The following is a 21,927-nucleotide window of genomic DNA, read 5'->3' on the forward strand; positions in this document are numbered from 1 at the left end:
TTGTGTATCTTTTCCCCTGTAGGACACCTATTGTTTGGGTCACTGACACTAGTTAACTAACACAATCATTTTTACATATTTATTAAGAAGATAGACAGGCCTTCATGAAGTCCCTCAAGTCCAGACACCCAAGTCAAGAACAAGTTGAAGACAGGAAGTAGTAATAGGGATTTTGTCATAACTTGGCGAACTGATGTGATTGTACAATCGACCTTTACAGGTCATGGACTCGCCGGGTCTGTTCGACACCAGTAGGACAAACGAGGAGGTGGCGGCGGATGTTGTTCAAGCCCTCGCCTGCTTGCACCCGGGTATCACAGCCATACTCTACGTCATCATGCTGGGTACCCGCTTTACTGAGGAGGACACTAAAGTGTACGAAAGGCTGAAGGCTTTGTTGGACCCCCGTGTAACAAAATACATGATCATTATCTTCACACGTGGTGACGACCTGAACAAGAAAAAGAAGAGCATTGAGTCCCTCCTAATGGAGTCCCCTGATAGTCTCCGCACGGTCCTGAGGGAGTGCGACAACCGCCACGTGGTGTTTGACAACATGACTGACAACAACCAGTCGCAGGTGGAGCAGTTGCTGGAGGTGGTACACAAGATGAGTCAGGCTCATGGCGGGGAACCTTACACGTGTCCTAAGTACAGTGAGATCGGTGAAAAGGTGGAGGAGGAAGTGGCGAGGAGAATGCAAGAGGTGGAGGAGAGAGAGGTCAAGGACACTACGTACGGGCGAAAACTTGTGACGGAGACGAAGGAAATACAAGAAAAGGCTGAGAGAGAAAAAAAAGAACTAGAGCAAAGGGAGAAGGAGATGCAGGCACAGATTGAGGAAACGCAAGTGGAAATAGAGAAACAAAGAAAAGAATTTAAAAGAAAGGAAAAGGTGAGAGAGGAACAAAGAAAGAAAAAAGAAAAGGAAATCCAAGAGAAACTTAAGCAAATAGAAGAGGAAGCGGAGAGACAAAGAAAAGAATTTGAAAGAAAGGAAAAAGAGAATGATGAACAAATTAGGAAGAAAGATGAAGAAATGCAAGCGAAAATGAAGCAAATGGAAGAAGAAGCGGAGAAACAAAAATCTGAGTTTGAGACACAGGAAATGGAGAGAAAAGAGCAAATGAAACGCAATGAGTTAGAAAGAGAGAAGCAACTGAAATCCTTACAAGCTTCGTTAGACAAGCAGCAGCTCAGTGCTGAGAGGATGGAGCAGGAAATGAAGAAATTTCGACAGGAAGCAGAAACTGCGAGAGAGAAAGAACGGAAAGAGATGGAACAGCAGAGGGAAAGAGACAGACAAGCTCTAGAGAACAGACAGCAGCAGATAAAGCAGACGACACAGCAGTACGAGGAACTCCTGAAGAAGGAACGGCAGGACAGAAAACTTCGGGAAGTTCAGTTTCAGGCGGAGATGATGAAGCTGGAGAAGGATAGAAAAGATCGAGAAAATCAACATCAGAGCGAGGTGAACAGAATGGAGAACGAAAGAAAAGAACGTGAAAATCGCTATCAGACAGATATGAAGAAGCTGTATAGTGTAGTAGAAAGTCAGAAAACAAGGATGGAGAACCTGGAGATGGATAAAGCAGAGATGGAGAGTCGGATGCAGAGAATGGCGATAGAGAGAGATAGAATGGAGAGTCGTTATGAACGGGAGCTGCGAGAGCTGCGGGAGCAGATAGCCAGAGGGAAGCGTGGTTCATGTGTTGTTCAATGACCTGCCTTACCTCTGAGGTTAGGATTTGTTGGTAACAACAACTATCAGTACTTGGAGAACAGTATCACACTCCTGAGGGAATTCACACAACTAACGTGTGAAACAGTATCGAGAAAAGCAGTCCGGTATAAAAATACAGGTACAAATATCCTCAAATATTTATAATCAGGGACCTTATAGTATAACATTGTTTAAATATGAGAGCAGGCTGTCTGCCATTTGGCGATGTTTGATGTTGATGTTTGATGTTTAATCAGGATTTTATACAAAAGATTGAACTGTGTATATACGGCTATATACCGGAGTCATCTATGATATGTTCATGATGGTTAGTAACAGTTTTGTTGGAAAAGATTCGAGAGATTCCTTAGATCAGTGATGCCCAACCTTTTTCGGCCTGCGGGCCATATCCATTTCGGACAGCCGTGTCGCGGGCCACTTCACCGCAAAAATATAAAAAAGAAAAAAAATAGAGCAGATACCATTTTTTATTAGAAACAAGTTGTACTTACCATTAATTATGTAGTAATTAGTGGGATATTTGAAGTTGTTTACCCGAAACCAACTTCTGAATGTCCGGCTGCATGAAGAGACACCAAGTCAGAGCACTGAATCGAAATGTTCGTCCATCGAAAAAAAGATTGAGAGACGCCCCTACGTGGGGATAAATACTTCTTCTTCCCTTTTTTCGTTTTTTTTTTTTCGTTTTTTTTTTTTTTTTTTATTACTAACATGCCGATTTCCTGCACTGTGGGCAGAAGTTTCGCGGGCCGGATATGGCCCGCGGGCCATAAGGTTGGGCATCCCTGCCTTAGATTATCTAAACTGTTTCAGCTTAATGGAGTTTTATTCTTTAACTGTAAGAGCTTAACAAGCGTGTGTACTCCTAGCAAATAGAAAATTATCTGTTTATTTTGTGTGAAATAGTTTTAAAGATCGGATACAAGATGAATGTATACACTGCATGCTTTATGTAATATGTGATTACAATAAATAAATTCTTACAAGACAAGAGTTAATTTTGTAAAACCTTTCCCCCTTCTCTCTCTCTCTCTCTCTCTCTCTCACACACATACACAAATGCATGGTCAAGCATTCTTATTCAAAAACAAGCAGAGATCGGAAAATGAGAAAGCAAAATAAAAATGATAACTTCTTTCACACAAAGTAGACAGTACAGTTGACAATCGGAAGCAATTTTTCTACTGTGAGTTGTCTGCTGTAACATGTAGAGCCAGGAGCAACTGCCTCCATAAGTTCATGGAGCATGAGAAGGCAAAATTAAGCGATGCTAGGCTCTGTCCCTAATTCTACTTTATATATAATAATAAGATAGTTATAGCTCATGGCACATACAGCTGTAGAATGTCTGCTCTTTCCTTTACGGGAAACACTGATAGAAAATGGATTGTGATGGATGAGAGCATGGAACAATACCTGACCCCACTTTATGTGACCGTCGTGACGTCAGCGATGCGCGGTTCAGTGACTCGAGATCTAAGTCAGACCTGGACAAGAGGCGGCCCTCGGGCCGCATCCGGTCGCCCGCTTGCCCGCTGGCCCGCTCTCCAGTATATATACTATATATATATACAGTATTGGGTAAAACTGAGTTAACTATATTATTCCAGCCCTCCCAATTTCTCATACGGCCCCCTGGGAAAATAAATTGCCCAGCCCTGCTTTAAGTGGTACAAGCCCGAGGCTCTAGTCCACCTTCTTCCAGTCAGTTTGTCGACGCGTACGCTTGTCTCGTGGATAGAACAGACGTGTAAGCCCACACTATAGCCTATACTAGTTATCGCATGACAGGTGGGTGGGTTGGAGGGCGGATGGGGAGAAAAAGAAAGAGATAAGACCAGTGATTCAGCTTCATGCAAAGATGACGGGGACGCCGTCAATACGATGCAGGTCATGTGATTCATGCTCACTCCTAGAGAACTGTGTAATAATAATGGTCTGTGCTCACGTGGTTCTTTTCATTTAACGGTTCTTGTAACTGAGGACCGTCCAGTGGGAACGACGTCTGCTATTTGTATTGAGAAAAGACTAGGGACGATCAGACGATTGTTCAAAAAAAAAAAAATAAATAAATAAATAAAAAAAAAACAAATAAATAAAAATAAAAAAGCCGCAGATAACAATTGTTGATGAACAGCAGGGATCGAATCACGTGTCACGATAACAGGTCATCACTCATATCAGTACTCGTACACTTTTTTAGTATTTGATTTAGATTTTTAAAGTGGTCCGCTGTTCGAAATACTTTGAGAACCACTGAGATAATGCATACACGGCATGATGTGTGAAATGACATTGTTATGACAATTTGTTATGACAAATAAACTATATTTTTATAAGACACGAATGAATTTTGTGAAGTCATATCCCTCACTTTTCTCTGTTACCAATTAAATTTTACATCCACTGTGGCGGGTGTCCTGCTGGGTGACCTGCAGCGTTATATCGGGTGTTTGACCCCGCACTTGTCACGACTTTGATTATCTCCCTTACCAAGCGTTGTCCTTCATTCAGATAAGACATCTTCTCGTACAGTCTAGGTAAGGCGATGACCTTTCACTGAAGTCAATCCACGACCTGTACGGAAGGTTCTACAACCCCAGTACAAGTGAAACTGTCGCAGCTGGATGTGATCCCACTGAGAAAATAGTCTTATGGTCGACGTTTAGCCGCAGTTACTAATATGTTGTTATATTGTGAGAAATGAAAGGGACTCGTTCTAGAAATTAGATTATGTCAAGATTATCAAGTATTAAAGAAACTCTTGCTTACATTGTGACAGATGGATTGCATTGGTATTCATTTCGCATCGACTTATGTGTATATTATGTTTTGTGTGCATATATATAGGCTGCTTAAATTTGAATTCTTCTTTGTATGATTTATGTGTTGTACATGTATATGGAAATAAAAATGCTTTAAAAGTAATAAAATAGTTCACCAGAATCAAGCAACACTCACTTGGTTCACCGACAGGGAAGGTTCGGGGAGTCGACTTGGTTATCCCACAGACTGTGTTGCACCTGAGTACGAGTGACACGACTGTCGACTGTTACAGGTGAGAGTTTTGATACCTCCCTGTGGCGCTAGTCCTCCCTTTATTAACCCTTCATGTCATGCTGCATTTACCTAAAAGTAATGTTTTCTGTTTTTTTGTAAAAAAAAAAAAAAAAAAAAGTGCAACGCATTACAAAGCCTTTGTCATAGAGACACATACAGTGATCGGGTTAACACCTAGCACAGTCTGTGTGACTTGTCATTTGATTACAGGTAAGTCATTTGTTGCATTCAAGTACTTTTAATTCTCTCTCACACAGTCAGTCGCTAGCAACTCTTTTAATCACCTGTGATCGTCCTCCCTCATGTTGTTGTCTCCCCTGTCACTAATAACTGTTACCACCACAGCAAATATATTTATCTATCCTTACATCGTGTGTCTCTGGCGTCTAGACTGATTCTTTACCTACGGCCTCACTAATATTCTTATTGGGAAATGACATCGGGTACAACACATACTATGTCAGAAGGCAATTTTAGACCGTAAAACAACGATCGCGAGAAAAAGAATATACAGACCAAGTCGTTTTATTATTTGATGTTTCAATTCATGCATAAATAACTACAGTACTCCTGTTTTCTTTCTATTGCGCGCGCATGCACATAGAGACAGTAACTTTCTGTCCAGATCATTTAAAGGGTTAACATCCACATCTCCAAAAGAAATGGTTTAAGATGTGCGAAATACTGACTAGGAAGTGAATTTTATACTGCAAAGATCTCTAACGGATGCGTCCCGTTGTCTATCATCGCCCAGTCAAAAGACAGGATGTCTACCTTTACTTAGTGGTAGTCGGGGTGAAGGTTCACGACTTCGTAGCTTGCTTGCATTGGGTGGCCATGGTGGGTGGGTGGATAAGGAGAAAGAGAGAAAGAGATAAGACCACTGAATCACCTTGTTGCACAGGTGACGGGGACGCCATCGCTATGATGCAGGTCATGTGACCCGTGCTCACTACTACAGAACTGTGTATTAGTCATGGTCTGTGACTCCCGTGCTTGTTTTCAGTTGACACAACTGTTACCTGAGGACCGTCCAGTGGGAGCGACGTGTGCTGTTTGTACTGAGAAAAGACTAGAGACGATCAGACGATTCTTCAAAAAAAAAAAAAAAAAAAAAAAAAAATGCGGCAGATAACAATTGTTGACGAACAGCAGAGATCGAATCCCGTGTCACGATAACAGGTCATCACTCATATCAGTGCTCGTACACTTTTTTAGTATTTGGTTTAGAAGACTGGCTTCTCGTAGTAAACAGCAATCAGTTCTCTTCACCTTGTTTGTCTGCGTGTTGCTACACAAATGTCGCACGGTAAATGTTTATCAGGTATGTAGATGTGATTGTTTACTGTTTTTTTTTTCATAGAAGCAAAAATACAGACGATTCTACTAAAAGCCTACGATTACCTACACAATTCAGCATCTGTTTTATTTTATAACAAAGCATTCTAGCTGTTTTCTTATTATTATATTTTTCGAACACAGATGTAAAGTATTTGTGGGTTAAATGTGAGACCTGTTGACTCCCTCGTGAGCAGTAATACATTCTAAAAGTTCTTGCACTGATTTATGACGATAAACACTACACGATGTTTAACAACTGTTGCTGATTGTGTTTGTCTTACACCAGACCACGGATCCCGAAGATGGGGGATGAATTAAGGCCAGGCAAACATGTTTTTCATCATTTGTTATGGTTAAAAAGCGTTTTCATAGAAAATCTTTTACTTTACATTTGTCTTAGTTTTTTTTCTGTCTGATTAGACCACGTGGTCTTTGACAACATGGCTGACAACAAGCAGTCGCAGGTGGAGCAGTTGCTGGAGGTGGTACACAAGATGAGTCAGGCTCATGGCGGGAAACCTTACACGTGTCCTAAGTACAGCGACATCGGTAAAAAGCGTGGAGGAGGAGGTGGCGAAGGAAATACAAGAAAAGGCGGAGAAACAAAAGAACGAAATCGATAAAAGAGAAAAGGATCTGCAGCAAAAACAAATGGAAATAAAGAAACAAAGAAAAGAACTTGAAAGAAAGGAAGAGGAAATGAGAAAGAAAGAGCAGGAAGTACAAGTGAAAATGAAGCAAATAGAAGAAGAAGCAGAGAAACAAAGAAAGGAATTTGAAAAAAAGGAAAAGGAGAGAGACGGACGAATGAGAGAGAACGATGAGGAGATACAAGCGAAAATGAAGCAAATAGAAGAGAAAGCGGAAAAACAAAGAAAAGCATTTGAAAGAAAAGAAGAAGAGAGAATTGAGCAAATGAGAAAGAACGAGTTGGAAAGGGAGAAACAGCTGAAGTCCTTAATGGAATCCTTAGACAAGCAGCAGCTCAGTGCTGAGAGGGTGAAGCAGGAGATGAAGACATTTCGACAGGAAGCAGAAAGAGCGAAGGAGAAAGAGCGAAGAGAGATGGAGCAGGAGAGGGAAAGAGAAAGACAAGGTGTAGAGAACAGACAGCAGCAGGTGGAGATGACACAGCAGTACGAGGAGCGTCTGGACGACGAACGTCAGGCGAGAAAAGTTCGAGAAGATCAACACCAGAGTCAGATACAGAAGCTGCTGGACGACATAGCAGATCGTGAAAATGAGAAGCAGAAGATGGAGAAGACGATAGATGACCGAGAGAAGCTGCATCAGATGAAGCTGCAGGACCTAAATCGCAGGCTCCACGATGCAATTCAAAAAATTTCATGTGTTGTTCTATGATATCCCTTACATCTGAGAAAACAATTCTCGATACTTACATGAAAATATTTGGAGAACATTATAACATTCCTAAATTCACATAAATGTACGAAATAGACGTTTAAAACAGATAATTAGTTGCGAGAAAAGCAATTCTGAAATTCAAAATACAGTTAACTCAGGATCAGTCTATCCACAATTGGGTGAGGCTCTCAGCTGTTTGATGAGAATTTTGAAATGAAAGATTGAATTATTTGTTCTTTAAAAATATGTATTTTGTTGACTTTGGTCAGCAACAGTTTGTCAGCTCATATGTCTTAGGAAACAATTTATAATGGCTTACTTTTTTACTTTAAACTGTTTTAGCTTAACTGGTTATTATAACCTAACTAGAAGTGCACACAATTCCAGAACAAACAGAAATTACTTGTTTATTATGTGAAACTGGTTGGAAAGATAGAATTTGTAAGAACAACTCATACACTGCATGCTGTGTGAAATGTGATTCTAACGAATAAACTATTTCTTACAAGTAAGAGTCGATTTTGTAAAGTCCTATCCCTCAGTTTTCTCTGTTAAGAATTACATTTTACAGCCACTGTGGCGGGTGTCTGACCCCACACGTGACCCGACAGTTAATCTCAGCACCTTTAACCCGGACCATCTAGTCGTCTCGTGTGCGTGCGTGTGTGAATGATGCAAGAGTTGTTCACCAGAATGTTTGGTTCAAGAGAGCGCCTAAACCAGGGGTGTGCAATTAATTTTCCCAAGGGGCCGCATCAGAAATTGGGATGGTTTTAGAGGGCTGGACTAATATAGTTAACTCAGCTTTACCCAATACTGTATATACAGTATATATATACTGGCGGGCGGGCCAGCGGGCCAGCGGACGGGCCGCTCAGAGACAGGAGGCGGGCCGGATCAGGCCCGCGGGCCGGCCTTTGCCCAGGTCTGGCCTACATGGTACTCGATGTTTCCATGTACTCTTTGTACATTGTATATAGTCCTAAGAGGGTGATAAGTACAGCAGTGGAGAGAGCGAGCAAGCGGTGAAAGAAAATTACATTCCCCACATTCCCCCAAGACCCCCATTAAATACATTGCTAAATCACCTTCGGGTGGAAGCACTTTACCTTCTAAAAATCAACAACAAAAAAAGGGTTAAAAAATTACTACTGATGTCCGAGATTACAATACTGGTAACTGCTGAATTTACAACAATAAAGATATATACTGGCGAATATTTATAGGTCCCTCTCATTGAACACATGTATAAAATATTGGACCGAGATTCCTTTCTTGAACAGGTATTATGAGCGAGAGAGAGAGAGACGGAGAAAAGGGGGAGTGCGAAAGAGTGGTTCTGAGAGTTTAGCTGAAATGACCTCATGAAAATCTGTTAGCAATTTGTCAGAGTGATGAGAGTGTGACAAAGTATAAACATTTCGTAGATCACTCAAATACACAGAGGACAGAGCTACCTTCAAGCTCACAATATCTTTGGTTGCAGAGAAGACATCTGTACTCAAGACAGATTAAACCGAACTGAAGGTAATTTTCTTCTAATTGTAAAAATTCCTCTTTAAGCGCTTCTTTATTCTATGAAACCATTGAAAGTGAATAAATTTATCTTTCATATACATACATATTTGCTAAATACATTTCATAGACTCAACAGTTTCACGGATGTATTACTATTACTTTAAATAAAGAAAAAGCTGATCCACTCCTTCCCAGACCTGGCGGCCCGACGGGAGCTGATGGAACTTTTCCGGTAGGACATGTCTCAACACAGGTGCCACAACACATCTACTATGTAATTTCCAATTCAAGAACATTGGCTGATTGAGACACGGCTCATAGAGAAGAAAAGAAACGAATCCAGTAAATGTAAACAGTTTACTAGCTCATAGCATGAAAGGGCACTCAGTGTATATAACGATTGATATCTACCCAAGTGTTTTTGTTGGCTCTTCTGGTCATTGATCGTTTGTGACGTGAAATGTCAAGAATTAATTTTTCTGTGCATGTCTTAACTCGTATTCGATGTGTGCGCGTGCGGGAAGGAGCCAGGGGCACTATGTAGTACAGGTGTTCAAACGTTTATGGCAAACACCCAAGAGGTATATGCTCGTAGTGTGATCATTACCTTTCATGTCTGCGGACGTCTCGAATACAGAATTTAAATATCCTAGTGGTGCATTTTCTAAGCGGTGCCATGCTGAAAAGTCTATGAAGTATGTACAAACCATAACGATTAAGTTTTGTAGATGCAGTCTATGTAATGAATACCACACACTCATAGTGATAATGGCTGAATAAAAAAGCGAGGTTTATTACAGACGAACTGATTACAGCCTTGATGATATCAGAGTACTCATTACAAATAACCAGTGTTGTCCATAGGAATGGGAATCCCAAAGGAAACGTCCCATGGGATGGGATGGGATGGGACAGCACACATTTGTATTTCCCATGGTAGTCGATACTTGATATTGCAAAATAAATTTACTGTTATTTCATTCATCAAGGATTTAAATCTTTCCTCTGAATCATCTATTGTATGTGAAGTAGCAGGAATTATAGAACAAAAGCCGAAAAGTGGTTTTCAGTGTTGTCCACAGGATTGTTAATACCATGGGAATCCCATGGGAAACATCCCGTGGGATGGGACGGGATGGGACAGGCATAAATTGCCATGGGATGGGATGGGACGGGATAGAAAAATATGTCCCATGGACAACCCTGCAAATAACCCAGTAAAGTGAAGGAACAGTATAATTTTTTTCTCTTACGTCGATCGTGGTAGATCATGCAGTAAAACGTTTAATTAACATTTAATCAGTAGCATCCTAACGAATTTGATGCGTGTGTCAGCCTGTGAGATAACAGGGTCGAGATTGCGGGTCGAGCTGCGCTGGCGATGTTCCAGGAAAGGTTATTTCTCAGAAACCCCACAGAGGCCCTGCCAGGGTTACAAAGCTATTAATAATGCTGACACTGCTCACTTCTCAATACACGATCAATCTCGTATGAATTATGTGTGCTCGAAGTAATTTCAGGTAACTTTAGAAGCCGCCTTGTCGATCGTGTTTTGTGATATTGTGTTGATTGTATTTTTGTAGATTTTATCGACTAGTGTTTGGAGGGAGCTAAAGCGACAACCGATGCTTATCATGCAACTAGAGGTAGACTTCACTAAAACTGAGTTAATTTATGAACCGATCAATGTGTTGTTTTGTATACGACTGTTATGAATAGCTGAACATATGAAAGTTTGGTCATGAACAACATTTTTAATCTTTGTGGTGTCGAATTCACTTCCTAATCAGCATTTCCGTGAACATTTGCAAACTCTTAATTTTGGAGACGTCGGTGTTAACCCTTTAAAAGCGTTAAAAGCCTCAGATTTATGAATTCCATGTGCGCCCGCGTGATACCAATAGTGAAGAAGCATATACAGTGATTTATGCGAAAATATAAACATAAATAACAAGATGACTAGCAGTCTGCTATTCTTCTTTCGATAATTTGTAACATCTAACTTTCCATTCTGACATGGTATGGGTAAATGTCTTACCCCATGTTCGATTTAAAAACAAAAAAAAAAGTAAGAATACAGGTAAAGAATTTGAATGAGGTATTTTAACACCTCAGTCAAGACGCCAGTGACATGTACGTGATAATAGGATAGATACATTTGGTGTGCTGGGGATGGCTACTTGGTACAGGGGAGACAACAAGAGAAGGGACGGTGATGATGGGTCATTAATTAGAGTTATTATCGACCGGCTGTAAGAGTGAGAGAATTAAAAGGACTTGTATACAACACGTGAGTCGTGTTTTATAAAATTACTACTGTGTTGTCTGCTAACCTTATCCTGTCCGGTTGGTGTCTTTATGACAAGGGCGTCGTAATGCATTGGACCCTTGTTTTTAAATAAGGCGGGCCAAAACGTTGTTCAACATGACATAAGGGGTTAACAAGCGACGACTGCAGCGCCCCCAGGGCGTATAAAAGTGCTCTCAAACGGCGCGATCGTCAGTCCTGTGACTTGCACTGAGCTAACGCTAACGCGCCCTGTGAGCTAACGAAGTCGACTCCCTGAACCTCCTTTGTCGGCGAGCCAAGTGAGTATTATTTGTTTCTGGTGCTTTTTGTTATGTAAACAAACATGGCATCCAACAGAATCCTACCTGAGACGATGTGTCGTCTCAAAATCCGATCTCGAGCGATATATCCTGATGGTGTAACAACACCCAGCCCCATCCACCTGACGGGAAATAATAGTTTCTTTGAACAAGAAACCCCTCCATGCCACTATCCTTTTGTCGTTGATTTACATCGAGCTAGGCAGAGCACACAGCCTTCTGACATACTGTCGCTGCGCAATAACCTAAACATCCAGTATCGGGATGACACTTCTCTTGAGTACAGCGATGTAGACATGGCCGCTCACCGACACAGGGGCGGTAGAGAAAACGATTTCCTTCCTGCTTGGCGAACGTTTGCCCTACGGACAAATGTGAATCTGATGTCTACAGCGCAAGTTGAAGAAGTGTATTCTGATTATGAAATTCACTTAAGAGGCAGAGAAAAACATGGTTGATTCTTTCAGCGTAAATTCTCCTGGATAAAAGTACAGTACGATAATGGAATTTATAGACGTTATGCCTTAACGGCACTAAACCCACCCAGTCTCCCTATGATGAGAGTCACTTACTAAGGAGAGTGGAATTCAAAATTTATAGAAAAAAAACTTTTAGCTAGATATTCATATTCGTTCACATATAAATGCAACTGTTTGCATTTATATGTATATGCGAAAGCCACAAATACATATAGTAACAAAAGGAAAAGTTTTTTTAACTAGCAAGTTAAAACTACTAAGCTTGGTGTCGGTGAGTCAAGGGAACATTTTTTGAAAGTAACCAAATATTTGTCAGCCCTAAAATTTACTCCTCCGTACACAAACTCCCCAATCATCTCCCAAGTCTGAGAAGTCTTGTGTTATATCTCTTTACCTCCCACTTTTTTTTGGCACCAGAATCATTTAGTACTCACTTGGCTCAGCAGATGACGGAGGTTCGGGATCAGCAGGTGTAAGTGTGAGGGCGTTCTCGGTCGCCACCTGTGTTAGTAACTTCCACAAAAGGAAGTGAAACGAACACTCACACACAAAAGCATCAGTTGGTAATATAGGTGTCTTAAGTGTACACCATGACATACATGCCATCTGTGAGAGTGATAAAGCAATATTGTACTTTAGAAAATGACATGAAGATGAAAAAAAAAAGTCATCATCTAAGCATATTCTTCAAGTGTGTGATGAAAGAGCTCTTTACCGATGAGTGTCACTGATTCCAGCTGAGGGTTACTAATGGTCAGACATCCACCTACAGTTACAGGTATGTTCTCCTTTCCCATTTTTAAATATGTGCATGTGGGGAAGAGAAGAAAAGGAGGGAAAAAAGACTGGGGTTCTCAAGTAAGACTGTTTGTGAAGGAAATATTGTGTAATCTATAAGTTTTTTTTTACTGAGTGTGCTTTTATTTAATTGCCATCAAGATTTCCAAATGATACACTACCACAAAAAGTATACCATGTGCATTCACGCTCATGCACACACACATTTATAAATAACATGCTTAATATAATAGCATGTTCCTTTCCTTCAGCCATGCAGTTCTCCATTTCTATAATATGTCAAATGTTCTCTTTTTTTCCCTTTAGTAATTCTTCTAGGTGAGAACCAAAGCCTAGACTCCTGTAGTTCTGTATTCGTCAGCATCGGTGGGGAATAATTGGTATGTGTATGATTTCCATTGTGTCAAAATTAAAAATTTTATTAGATAATCTTTTCATATCAGAATCTTCATAGCTCATTATTTCCACTATTTAATACTATGCCTGAAGACACTTTCTGACAGCTGTCAACCTTTTACATCACTTTACACAGTTTGTTAGTATAGATTCCAGATAACAAATTTAGTATAGACTTTAATAAATTAGTTTTTAATACTGGGTTAAAAATATGGTAATAACACTGAAATAAATCTTGTTGGTATAATATTTAGGAAAAAGATGCATATTGTGTATGTGCTAGTTTGTGTTGGAAAGAGTATATGTAGATGGTAATTTTAATATTTATTTTGTGTTAGCAGTTTCTTACATCACAAAAGTTATTTTTCAAATGTCTTCAACATAATGTATTAAGAAATTTTTATTGATAGAATTATTTTTATATAAAACTATAGAAATTATTGTATTTTGCATTCTGGTGCTAACATTAATTTCCTTTACTTTACCGTCAGGATTTTTCTGCCTTCATCCTTGTGAATATGCGTCACCTGCAGGTTCCCAGGCCGGAAGATCTGACCACCTGCAGCATGTCACATCATATCATCACCAGTTTGACGTTTGCTCAGGTTGTCTGCTCTTTGTACTAAAAGTGTATTTTTTCTGTTATAGATTTTTAAATAGATTTTTAACTTTTATATTATATAAACGTTTTATCGTTGTTTTTATCTTTCTTTTTTATTAAAAATTTAAATGCATAATGAAAAATGTTGTACAGAATATGGCAAAGGGATCCTAATAATAGTAAATTGACTATTGGTAATTTCAAGAAACTAAATGAACCTGTTGCTTCCCACCCTAATCCTTCCGTGGATCACATCAGTGGGCTGTCACCAAACAGTAATAAAGATGTCGCTAATAATAGATTATTCCATTTCTGAAGCTATGGAATCATATTGATATGTCGAAAACTATGTCGACACACACGTCTTTTCACTTTCACTCATTTCTCTACCTTGTGCTTTGAAATTGCTCATTGCTTGGAAGTACAACCATGCTGCAAATGTGTCATTTTTACCATTATTGTCTGTTGCAGATAGTGATACATGGAACACCATATGAAGTAGAGACTTCAGCACCTGATGATGGTTCTGCTTTACCAGTGATGATTAATAATAATGATTTATATAGTGCTTTTCCAATGACTTGGTCAGAGCGCTTTACAGAAATGATACAGTCCTAACATTTGTATTGCCTCAACTAAATTCCTGTTTGACCTAAGGGGACTAACTGAGAATTAGTAAAACGTGCAAATCAAAACAAATTTGTTGTGTTTGCTTCCTGAAGTTTATTGAAACTGGATAGTTCCACATATTCCACCAAGCTGAAGGAGGTATTTCAAAAAGGATTGTTCTTTAAAGCTTGAAACAAAATTTGGAAAAAGGCAGGAAGGCTTCACAGATGAAAACATACTCAAAAGTTGTCCTGTCCCACATATAAGGCCTTTTAGCAACAAAATTGTTGTGCTTGCTAGATCCAATATGCCAATATTACAAAAAAAAAAATAAAGGAAAGGGCTACAGAAAGCAGAAAAATTAAAAATATTCTTCACTACTCATTATTATAATCATTTATTTGTGCTCGAACACACTCATGCATTTTTCTTAGTAGAACAATACCTATGCAGATCTAGATTGAAGTGTTGAGTGGGTTATAGATACTTCTTACTAACCATGGCAGGGGTTGCCATTCCATAAGGTTAGCTGCAAGCCTCCTTAGTGCAACATACCCAGATGTTAAAACAGGCTGCACTTTTTAGAACATGAAAGCAAGACTTTTTCATTATGATTAGGTGCGTTCAAAAATAATATCCAGAGCGCATAATTATGCGTAATTTTCAAAATATAAGACTTAGATGTCCTCACCTGCCATGGGAAGAAGAAAATCTACAAAGGAGAGTATTAGTATTTGTAACAGTGCATATGACTCTTCAGTTCAGCAAATTTGTGAATATCTTCAAGTCAAACGAAGAAATATCAGGTTTTGTTGAAGAGATTTTGTTTTGCCCAGATAATGAAACAGTTCATTCGGAATGCAACCCTACAGATTTGAAATTTATTTAGAAGTCTCAGCTTAAGAAAAATGAAGTCCAAACTGAGTTTGCTCAACAGAAGAGAACATACAGCAACAGCATGGTGCATCTGGTCTGTTCTCTTTTACTAAGGAAAGCATATTTTCAAATTAAGCTCAAGCAGATGCTATTTTTAGGGAAAACCCGTTTCATCACTTTTTTTTTTGACAAATCCAGGTGTGATTAAGTAAAAGACATTTGTTGCACCTCTTTGTCATAAAATACAGCCAGAATATGTATATATGATATTTGCCAAGCTTGCAGTTGAAATTGCCCATGTAAATCACAAACTTGTTTCATGTCAATGTTCTTATTTATGAGTAATTTCCTCCATCATTGCTTCATGAATTAGTGTATCGATTTTATGTTTCAGCACAGAAAGACGCCTTGCACTTTCGAATTTTAGCCAGTCTGTCAGCAACAGTTAATCCATAGTTGAGATATTCATTATTGCTCTTTCGAGCTTCTTTTAAGCTTTCTATGAAGTTGATTGCACCTTCCTCTAAGCCTAATGTAGGCCAATGGCTGGGCCCCAAAGCTCTTTTCTTTTTCAATGGTGACAACCCTTCTTCACAGAGCCCGGTGTTCACAGATTTCCATTGAAGTTCTGCAAGCTCTCATAGCTGATTTCTCATCAGCAAGATGTAAACGACTAGTTTGTAGCTTGCTGTCATGGATTTCACAATTCTGACACGCACTTCCTCTTGTTGGGGAATGTCCTGCTGGAAAGGAAGTTACGTTGTGCTCACCCCGTGGGTTGTCATTATCATCTTCCTGCAAAAGAAGCAATTACTATTAAATGTGTGTAACCTTATTATTAGTCTACTAAAAACTCAAGAAAAGGGAATAGTTAAAATTAAACCCAGAGTGGAATTTTCCCTTCCATATGACTAAAGAGGTTTCTTTGAGAATGGCAAAAATGGCAAGGAGCATATGCAGTGGTTATATTTGGCCTTAACTAGGAATCTAATCTGTTTTAGGAAGGTAAATGAAAGGTGTGCACTTAAGCCTGCAATCTCATTTTGTGTGCCTAAGAAAGGATGTCACTCAAAATTTTAAGATCTACTTGAAAGTAACATTAGTATGGAATGATAAAAATAATCATGTATGCAATACTTTTAGTTTTATTAACATTTTCATTCAAACTTTACATATTTTCAAAACAAAACATGTTTGAAAACTCTTGGGGGTTTCGTGATGGAAAAATGATAAAAGATACAAGGAGTAAAATGCACCTACGCCCTGGTGTACACCATCAGTCAGTGAACTTGCCAAATGGATATTTACCAAATATTTCAGCCACGGTAATGTTCATACTAACCTGTTCTTACATTTTCTAAAGTTTACTCGGTTATAAATAAAATTGTAGACTTTAAATACCAGAGTGGAAAATTATTTCCTGTGATATCTTTGTGTCAGCAGCACTGGGCAAAACTAGCAACTAAAAATTTTTTTAACGTATGCCAGATCCATTTGTCTCATGCTTGGCAACAGCACTTTTTTTTTTTTTTGGTGGGGTGGGGGGTCACGTGGACATCTTAACATCAATTTAACTTGTAGCGTTAGCTGATGCACCATCTTAGTTTCACTAACGTTAATAGAAACCATGCCAACCTCCTTGATTTCCTTTGTTTTGTAATGAGAATAAGAATATTTACAACAGTTTAAAATTTGTAAATATTCATAGCTGCATAAGCAATACAAAGTTATTTAAATGTAAGACAACCATAATACGATATAATCATAAGCCCTAACCCTCGCTCTTTCAACTCCAAATAATCGAGAGCAGGAATATTTACTGGTGATAGATGGGGAATTCCGCTGTCAACCTGCTTTGATTTACTTTCTCGGTTAACTAATTTTAAAAGCTGTCTCCCCCCTAAGCTAGTGAATAAAGAGAGACCAAATCGATCCTAAAAATTTCCCCAAAGAGTTATTTTGCCTCACAGTCTTCTATTTCGTCCGTCGTTCCAATCGTCAGTTTTGTACAGAGGCAGAAGTCATCGTATCTTTTAAATCAACAAAACCATCACAAACAATCGCTGTAACTAAAAGTCCTTGCCGTTTCGGCGATATCAGCGACATGTTCGTCACACTTCATTTCTTGCTTCGCTTTATGATGCTTCCATCGTGCAGCCGCTGCTTTTCGACCCAGCGCCTTTCGCAATCGCGTTCCTCCGCCAAAGGGTCTTTTCTTCTTTTTAGACATAATGAACTGCGCTACAGAAAGGCGACAAACATCGAGAGAAGCAGCGTGCGACCTTGTCAACGGCTCACCGATGCAGGGGAGACAACGCCGTCACCCCCACAGACGCAATCGCCACGCAGATTATTTCACGTCATTCGACGTGTTTTACGTAGAGAATGTCGTCATAGGCGTAACTACGGCGACTGCGGCCGATTGAGGTGGGAGCCATGCCGACCACACGGTACAGAGATTATGATTGGTCGGCATGGACTCCACGAAGAATCGCTAGGCAGTCGTCTTAGTTACCGCGTTGCTAATGGCCTGATTGATTAGAGGGAGAGTAGTTAGTTAAGTTAGGCAATCTAACGTTGCTCTGGACAGACAGACTTCAGAGATCAAACTCAAACTGGACACCATCTACAAGGACTACACGCAGATATACACAGATCGCTCCCACGACCCAGAAACATTAGCAACTGGGCTCGGAGTCTATTGTCCTGACTACATAAACCTTTCCATCAAACTCCCGACCTACACCTCCATTTTCACAGCTGAGGTGACTGCTATATAGACAGCCATTGAGAATATACATCTCAAACTGAGAGACACCACAAGACAACAGCTCTTAGTACTATCAGACTCCTTGTCAGCACTTCAGGCTCTTCAAAATCTATCATCAGACAGACTAGACATTGTTTATGAAATATTGTCCCTCATAAACAAGATTACCACCGAAAATGGAGACGTCAGGTTCCTTTGGGTTCCCTCCCATATTGGGTTAAAAGGAAATGAGGAATCCGATAAACTGGCCAAACGGGCAGTTAAACTAGCAATCATCAGATTGCTACCCTAAACATCTCGATTTCACCAGCGGAGAGAATAGCTATAAAACCAGCAATAAAATTACAATGGAATGAGAAGTACAAGACTGAAGGTAAAGGAACTAGGAGACTGATAGATGAACATCCCAGTACTACTCTGATTTTCTTTGGCGCTAATAGGCTCCACCAATCCAAGTTAGCCAGAATGAGGCTTGGCGGGAAATATTTCACTAAATATAGATTACACCCTGTTTCATGCACATGTGGGGATAGGCTTAGCACTTCACAGCACGTGCTTTTGGAGTGTCATGAAATCAAAGAGGAAAGAGATGTCTTAAGTCGGGTCTTAAATAAACACAGGCTAGCCTTAAACATTATCAACTTTCTCAATCCACCAAAAGATATCTGGCACACCATACTGTCATTGGTAGTGACAATGGTGGCACACAATATGCCCATATTAAAAAAATAAAGGAAAGGGCTACAGAAAACTATTTTTTTTAAATATTTTCACTACACATTATTATAATCATTTATTTGTGCTCAGACACACTCATGCATTTTTCTTAGTAGAACTATGCAGATGCCTATGCCTATGCACTAGATTGCAGTGTTGAGAGGGTTACAGATACTTCTTACATTAACCATGACGGGTTGCCATTCCAAAAGGTTAGCTGCAAGCCTCCTTAGTGCAACATACCCAGATGTTAAACGGGCAATGCACTTTTAAAGAACATAAAAAAGCAAGACTTAATTTTCAGAATAGAATATGATTATTTACGTAAAAAAAAAAAATACCCATAAAAAATAAAACTTCAGACGTCCTCACCGCCATTTGGTCGAAAGTCAAGGCGTTCGAGAACCGAGGTATCACTGTATTAGTATTTGTAACAGCGCATATGACTCTCAATTCAGCAAATTTGTGAATGTCTTTGAGTCAAACGAAATATCTCTCAGGTATTGTTGAAGAGATTTTGTTTTGCCCAGATAATGAAACAGTTCATTTGGAATGCAACCCTACAGATTTGAAATTTATTTATAAGCCTCAGCTGAAGTTAAGAAAATAAAAGTCCAAACCAAGTTCACTCAACAGAAGAGAACATACAGCAACCGCACGGTGCATCTGGTCTGTTCTCTTTTACTACGGAAAGCATCTTTTCAAATTAAGCTCAAGCAGATGCTATTTTTAGGGAAAAGCCGTTTCATCACTTTTTGACAAATCCAGGTGTGATTAAGTAAAAGACATTTGTTGCACCTCTTTGTCATAAAATGCAACCAGAATATGTTTATACGATATTTGCCAAGCTGGCTGTTGAAATTGCCCATGTAAATCACAAACTTGTTTCATGTCAATGTTCTTGGAATTGAGTCTACACTAAGCAAATTTAATGCCAGATAGGTCAAGCCATTTAAAATTCTAACAAAGAAACAACTGAAAAGAAAGGTTGAAATGTTGTTTCGAATAAATAATGGTCACGAAAAGCTAGAATATCAATGCTGTCGGCTAATGCACGGTTTAGATAAGTCATTTGACAATCTCGCCCCAAGATTTCATTTACTCATTCACCTGTAATCTCATCCACTTCGAAGAAACAACATTAACTCAAAGACAAAGTTAAACACATTTATTTATCAGGCATTTCCTGCATCAGTGCTTTATGAATAAGTGTATCGATTTTATGTTTCAGCACAGAAAGGCGCCTTGTACTTTGAATTTTAGCCAGTCTGTCAGAAACAGTTAATCCATAGTTCAGATATTCATTATTGCTCTTTCGAGCTTCTTCTGAGCTTTCTATGAAGTTGATTGCAACTTCTCTAAGCCTGATGTAGGTGACTGGCTGGGCCCCAAAACTCTTTTCTTTTTCAATGGTGACAGCCCTTCTTCACAGAGTCGGGGTTCACAGATGTCCACTGAAGTACTGCAATCTCTCGTAGCTGATTTCTCATCAGCAAAATGTAAACGCCCATTTTCATCGTCCTGCAAAAGAAACAATTACAGTTAAATGTGTGTAACTTATTAGTAGTCTTATAAAAACACTAGAAAAGAAAATAATAAAAAATTAAACCCAGAATGGAATTTTCCCTTCCATATGACAGAAGAGGTTTCTCAGAGAATGGCAAAAATGGCAGGGAGCATATGCAGTGGTTATAGTTGGCATTAACTTTCGTCTTGCTCACTAGCTGTGTTAGGGGATAAGGATGGCAAAGAAGTTAAGCACCAGGCCATAGGTAACTGGCTTTTGTAAGACTTCCTCCACTTATCAGAAATCTTCACTAAACTTCAAAACAAATTATTTAATCTGCAGGACATTACCAAGGCCGCTGAATATGCATCCAGGAAGACAGACCACAAAAGGATTTGAAATTTGTTAAGAGCTCGATGTGCAAAACAGCAGCAGCATAAAAGTTTAACATTTCGGGTGCGGTAACGGTGAACAGTTAAATATGTGGCACCATTAGTCAGGAGAGATAGCAACAGTAACAACCATGGACCATGCTTTTTGATGCACTGAGATATGCAAAGGTACCACTTTTAGACCAAGGCAATTGTTCTAAGGCCATTACTTTTAAAATCTGTGACACCACATTTCTTTAGCATGTAGGTATGTTACACAAGGTCTTTTAGTAAAGATTGTTCTTGCTACACAAGTTCTTTTAGTAAAGATTGTTCTATGTTACACAAGGTCTTTTAGTAAAGATTGTTCTTGCTACAGTGGTACTACAGTATCTTTTCACAAAATCAAGTTCTGCAGAAATGCGTAGATGTACAGAGATTAAAACCTAGTTTAAATGTTCATGAGCATGTGCTTCATCTAATCTGTCTTAGGCGTGTAAGTAAATGGTGGCACTCAAGCCTGCAATATTATTTTCTATGCCTGAGAAAGGATGTCACTGAAAATTTTAATATCTACTTAAAATGACATTAGTATGAATAGATAAAAATTATCATGCATGCCATACTTTTTTAATTAGTTTAACATTTTCACTCAAACTTTACATATTTTAAAAATAAACATCATATATGAAAACTGGGGGATTTTGTGATGGAAAAATGATAAAAGATACAAGCAATAAAATGCGCCTCTTCCCTTATGTACACCATCAGACACTGAATTTGGCAAATGGATGTTTACCAAATATTTCAGCCACAGTAATGGTCATACTAACCCGTTCTTACATTTTCTATGAAGCTTACTCAGTTTTAAATAAAATTGTAGACTTTAAATACCTGAGTGAAAACTATCTCCTGTGATATTTTTAAATTTTATGTGTATGCCAGGTCTATATATGCCTCATGCTTGGCAACAGTTTTTTGGGTTTTTTTTTTGTCACAAATGGACATCTTAATATCAATTTTACTTGTTGCTTTGGATGATGCACTATCGTAGCTTCACTAACGTTAATAGGAATCGTGCTAACTTCCTTGATTTCCTTTGTTTTGTGGTGATTGCTAAGAACATTTACAACAGTTGAAAATTTGTTCATATATAGCTGTATAA

The 21,927-nt window shown here is 39.1% G+C and overlaps 2 protein-coding genes and 1 long non-coding RNA gene across 6 annotated transcripts in view; all 3 read left to right on the top strand.

Moving 5' to 3' along the window:
• Window positions 1–2,205, top strand: part of LOC112559684 — a 22,370-nt gene extending 20,165 nt beyond the window's left edge. The window contains exon 14 of the mRNA XM_025231017.1: window positions 221–2,205. Within this exon, the coding sequence (XP_025086802.1) occupies window positions 221–1,723 (1,503 nt within the window). The 3' untranslated portion in view covers window positions 1,724–2,205. The remainder of the gene's footprint in view (window positions 1–220) is intronic.
• LOC112558760 (vicilin-like seed storage protein At2g18540) lies at window positions 481–7,986 on the top strand. 4 transcript variants are annotated; one of them, XM_025229415.1, is made up of 2 exons: window positions 481–580; window positions 6,610–7,986. In XM_025229415.1, exon 2 carries the CDS (start codon window positions 6,653–6,655, stop codon window positions 7,505–7,507), a length of 855 nt encoding a protein of 284 aa, XP_025085200.1. In that variant the 5' UTR covers window positions 481–580; window positions 6,610–6,652; the 3' UTR covers window positions 7,508–7,986. The 4 variants fall into 4 exon arrangements, with proteins under 4 accessions (XP_025085200.1, XP_025085199.1, XP_025085198.1 ...); XM_025229414.1 differs by having other exon boundaries at window positions 493–556; window positions 6,586–7,986; XM_025229413.1 differs by lacking the exon at window positions 481–580 and adding an exon at window positions 3,058–4,802 and having other exon boundaries at window positions 6,566–7,986.
• A 3,538-nt stretch (window positions 7,987–11,524) lies between these two features.
• Window positions 11,525–14,901, top strand: LOC112558766. The gene is made up of 4 exons (XR_003098230.1): window positions 11,525–12,895; window positions 13,222–13,295; window positions 13,803–13,916; window positions 14,384–14,901. It is a non-coding gene; the product is annotated as an uncharacterized LOC112558766 (long non-coding RNA).
• Window positions 14,902–21,927: the final 7,026 nt, after the last annotated feature.

This window comes from Pomacea canaliculata, linkage group LG3 (assembly GCF_003073045.1).
Source record: "Pomacea canaliculata isolate SZHN2017 linkage group LG3, ASM307304v1, whole genome shotgun sequence".
Lineage (NCBI taxonomy): Eukaryota > Metazoa > Mollusca > Gastropoda > Architaenioglossa > Ampullariidae > Pomacea > Pomacea canaliculata.